General features: G+C 59.3%; 1 protein-coding gene across 1 annotated transcript in view; it reads left to right on the top strand.

The window, feature by feature from the left end:
• Positions 1 to 3958, top strand: part of LOC104168044 (putative cleavage and polyadenylation specificity factor subunit 4-like protein) — a 4407-nt gene extending 449 nt beyond the window's left edge. Inside the window, exons 2-7 of the mRNA XM_009708487.1 lie at positions 488 to 635; positions 913 to 1008; positions 1355 to 1448; positions 1792 to 1834; positions 1987 to 2180; positions 3940 to 3958. Coding sequence (XP_009706789.1) covers positions 488 to 635; positions 913 to 1008; positions 1355 to 1448; positions 1792 to 1834; positions 1987 to 2180; positions 3940 to 3958 — 594 coding nt within the window. The remainder of the gene's footprint in view (positions 1 to 487; positions 636 to 912; positions 1009 to 1354; positions 1449 to 1791; positions 1835 to 1986; positions 2181 to 3939) is intronic.
• The last annotated feature ends 223 nt before the right edge of the window (positions 3959 to 4181 follow it).

The following is a 4181-nucleotide window of genomic DNA, read 5'->3' as shown; positions in this document are numbered from 1 at the left end:
TCTTCCACCGAGGTCTGTGCACCAAGGGTGAGTGCCAGGAAGGGATGGGGATGGGACTGACACCTCCCTGCAAGATCCTGGGGACACCGGGGGGGCCAGATGGGCCCCTCTCTGCTCCATGACCAGCCCACATCCATGGTAGATTGCTCCGTGGCCCTATGGCCAGTGGGTTGGCAGGTCTTGGCCCAAAATGCTGATGCTGCTCAGAGTCCGTCGTTCCCCTGACCCTTTGGATGAGTGCTCCTACCCCTTCTGCACCTGAACACCTCCAGGGCAACCAGACCTCGGCAGCACCTGGGGGACCGAGCCCCTTGCACCCAGTGGGTGCTGCAGTTCTCCGCATCCCAGAAAGCTCCTGCTGGTGTGTCCCAAGCCAAGGAGCTGGGGGGTTCCTGAGCGCAGGCAGGACTGGGGGAGCTGCTGGGGGCTGCGATGCTGCGGGGCACAGGCAGGCTGTGACCGTGGGTCCGTGCCGTGGCCAGGCGAGCAGTGTCCCTTCCGACACCTCAGCGGAGCGAGGACGGTGGTGTGCAAGCACTGGCTGCGCGGGCTCTGCAAGAAGGGCGACAGGTGCGACTTTCGGCACGAGTACGACGTGACCAGGATGCCCGAGTGCTATTTCTACTCCAAGTTCGGTAGTTGTGGTATTGCTTCCCCAAGTTCGGCAGGTGTGGGCCCGGGCGGGGGCCCCCGGCGAGCCTCTCCCAGCCCAGCACCCACGTCCCTTGGGTCTGGCCTCGAGCAAGTGCCTGATGCCACCTCCTGTCTGTGGGAAGAAACACCACGGGCACCCACCCGGGGCCAAGCCTGGGTGCTCCTGGGGCACCTCGGTTCCTTCCATCCAGCCCATCCTTGAGTGATTTCCACTGCGTTTGGCTTGAGCGAGCGTTGTCCCACCCCTTGCTCCTGCAGGTGAGTGCAGCAACAAGGACTGTCCCTTCCTGCACGTGGATGCCACCACCAGCACCATGGGCTGTCCCTGGTATGACCGTGGCTTCTGCAGGCACGGTGAGCTGCCGGGATGGGTGCTGGGGTGAGCGGGGGCTGCCCACACTCCTGTGGCAGCACGTGTTCCCTAACCACTGGTGATGGGGGGTCTGGACCCTGCTGCTGGCCCAACCTCCTGCTACCTCTGAGGTGCTGGAGCCAGAGTGGGGTGAACCACAGCGGGTTGTCTGGGGACTGCCTGGGAGTGGGACCAGGCGCCCTGCGGGGATTTGGACTTGGGGCAGCAGAGACCCCATAGAGCCAAAGGGAAACGGGGCTGCTGGGGAAAGCTGGGCTCTCAAAATCCCTGCGGGGCAGGGGGTGATGTTGTGTCCCCATAAACAGGAACCTCTCCTCTGCGTGGCAGGTCCCCTGTGCAAGTACAAGCACACGCGGAGGGCGATGTGTGCCAACTACCTCGTCGGCTTCTGCCCAGAAGGGCCCAAGTGCAAATTCATGCAGTACGTACTGGGCAGGTTGGGGGGGAGCTTGGCATGCAGCTGGGGGACAGCCCCCTCTCCGAGGCTGCAGAGGTGGCCGTGACCTCCGCAGTGTCTGGGTCAAGGACAAGGGTGCTTTGGGTCCTCATCTGAGCTAACTGAACCCCTCTGGTCTCTCTCCCTGTCCAATCTGAGCTGGTGACAGTGGGGTTTGCAGTGGGTGGGCAGGGGACAGCCCCAGTCCCCCTGGGGATGCCTGTACCAGCTGCCTTGAGCCCTGAGGCCGTGGGAGCTGTGGGGGGATCTGGGGGTACCACTTGCTGTGTCCCAGGAATAACTGCCTGTCCTCTTTGTCCCTTTCCAGCCTCAAGGCCGGCCTGATGACAAGCAGCACGGATCCACCCAAGGTAATGCAGGGAAAGTCCTACGCCATTCCCCCTTGAGCCGAAGCCCTTTTGCTCTGTGCCTCTGCCCATCAGGGTGATGCACCAGCTGCACCTGCCCCAGCTCTTGTGGGACAGCAGCTGCCAACTGCCCCTCCTGCCCCGTGTCCCCCCAGGGAGCCGGCTGTCCTTGGGGGCCAGTACAGCTGCATCTGGCTGCTGGTGAGGAGAGCAGATGTGAGGATGTGCCACCCATGGAGCCCCCTCCACCAGCCACCGATGCTACCCAGCACCTGGCAGTGCAGCTGTGGGACACCAATGGCTGCCCCTGGGCCCATGGAGCCTGCTTGAATGAGGCACCCGCTTCAAGGTGAGTGGTTTTGGGACTGGGAGCAATGGTCTTGCCTTGGAGGGAGGGTAAAGTGCCATGGTGAGGGGCAGCATGTGGTATGGGGGCTCCCACAGCACTGTCCAAGCAGCTCCCTTGACTGGAGATGTCTGTCTTCCCCCTGGGCTGTGTTTCTTGGCCCTGGAGCCTGCCCCTCGCTCCCAGGCAGCTGGGGCGTGAACTGGCAGGGAAGGAGGCTGTAGTCGGGATTGAGAAATAATCTGACTGGAAATGAAGGGATTTCTGCGTTAATAAAACGCTTGGCAGGCAGTGGAATAGCCCTGGAGAGCAGCAAGGCCCTTGTGTTCGTCTGGGTCAGAGTTTTGTTGCAGTTGGGGGTCTCAGGATGCTGCTTGCAGGGGAGAGCTATGCTGCAACAAGGCACAGCTCCATTAGCCCAGTCGCTGGGAAACGATGTGAGAACAAACACTTGGTAGCGTGGCAGCGGGTTGATCCAGCACAAAACTGATGCCGGCCTCTCCGTGTGCCCCCAGCACGGACAGAACGGTCACCACACCAGTAAGCGTGAGAAGATTCGGTGGGCAATCCTGCAGGGGAGGTGACTCGAGTGCTCCTGCACAGACCGTGGAAGGACACGAGAAAGTGCAATGGAGCCAGCAAGACAGCTGCTAGGGCAGTTGCTGGACTAGAAAAGCTAGTTGGTTTTACTCGGCACTGGCTCTTACAGCTCTTTGCACAAACAGCACAGAAATCACAGCTTCCCTAATGAAACTAAACTGGGACGCCTCACAGCCAGCCCTGCTCCCTCCTGCGCAGCTGGCTGCACGGGGCCCGGGGCAGCAGGAGCGGTCGCTACGTGAGCCCAGGGTTGAAGGGCTGTCGGCCCAGCTTGAGCCGGGGTCCTGGGCAGATGAGGGTGTGCGTGGGCTAATGCCCTGCGAAGGGGGGCCAAGAAGCACCATGTTTGAGAACGCACAGTACCAAGCAGGAAAGGAAAATTCACAAAGGCTTTTATTGCTGGCGAGAGGGAGTTTTTGGTGAAACACCTTGGACACAGCACTACTGCACTGCTCTGAATAAAGAGTTCAGACTTATTTTTTTTTCCTTGGCTTTTTTTATTTTTTACCCTTCATGCCTGTAACATGACCAGCCCTTTTCCAGACATGTTTGGTGATGACAGGCTACAACTAGCACTCTCCTAACTGTCCTCATTTGTCTGATGCAGGCATCGGTTTGCCCTTTGGGCACAACAGCTAATCCAATGGATTTTCTTCCCCCAGAAACAGGGCGCTGCGGTCTGAGTGCTGCTGCTTTAATGCCTTCCCAAAGGTCCCTCCCTCGGAGCCGGGGCAGTCCCACCAGCACCGCGCTGATGGCGAAGGAGGGGCTGGGGGCCCTTTGTGGAAGGGCCCTGCAGGGACCACCCTTCTCCTGCCAGTTGGTGGTAAACCCCATCGTGCTCGCTGCGGGGAGGGGTAAGTAAAAGATGGGGTGGGCCGGGCACAACTCTGCTAACTTAAAGGGAGTGGTTATTCCAGCCGAAGCCCACCCTACCACAACCCATCACAAACCTTACTGCCAAATACTCGGACTACAACATTCACATCAAGGAGTTGCCCTGTGTCTGGTGTCCCGAAGGGAGAGATTTAGGCTTTTGCAGACTGCCTACAGACCTCTGAGGGGCAGCTCTAACGCTTTCTTCGTTCAGTACTAAATGCTGTCTGAACCACGGAGCAGTGACCGCAGGCTGCTACTGTCAGTGCCACCCCTCTGTCTACAGGAAGGTAGCTGAAAAGTAGCCCCCTCAACAATTAAAGAACCTGTCTCTGACAGTAAATGAGCCTCTGCTGATTTGAATCCCTGCTGGGACACTGGTTCTGAGCACTTCTGCTGACTCACAGTCAAATATTCGTGACTGTTCCTTGGGTGCTGTTCCAGCTTCTTCAGTGGTATTTACGCCAGCGATGACACTCTAGAAAAACAGAGAGGGGGGGGAAAAAAACAGAACAGTGCTTGGGGACC

Source organism: Cariama cristata, unplaced genomic scaffold, assembly GCF_000690535.1.
Source record: "Cariama cristata isolate BGI_N322 unplaced genomic scaffold, ASM69053v1 scaffold25799, whole genome shotgun sequence".
Lineage (NCBI taxonomy): Eukaryota > Metazoa > Chordata > Aves > Cariamiformes > Cariamidae > Cariama > Cariama cristata.
Note: the sequence above shows the minus strand (reverse complement) of the source record. Positions and strands in the feature narration are given on the sequence as shown.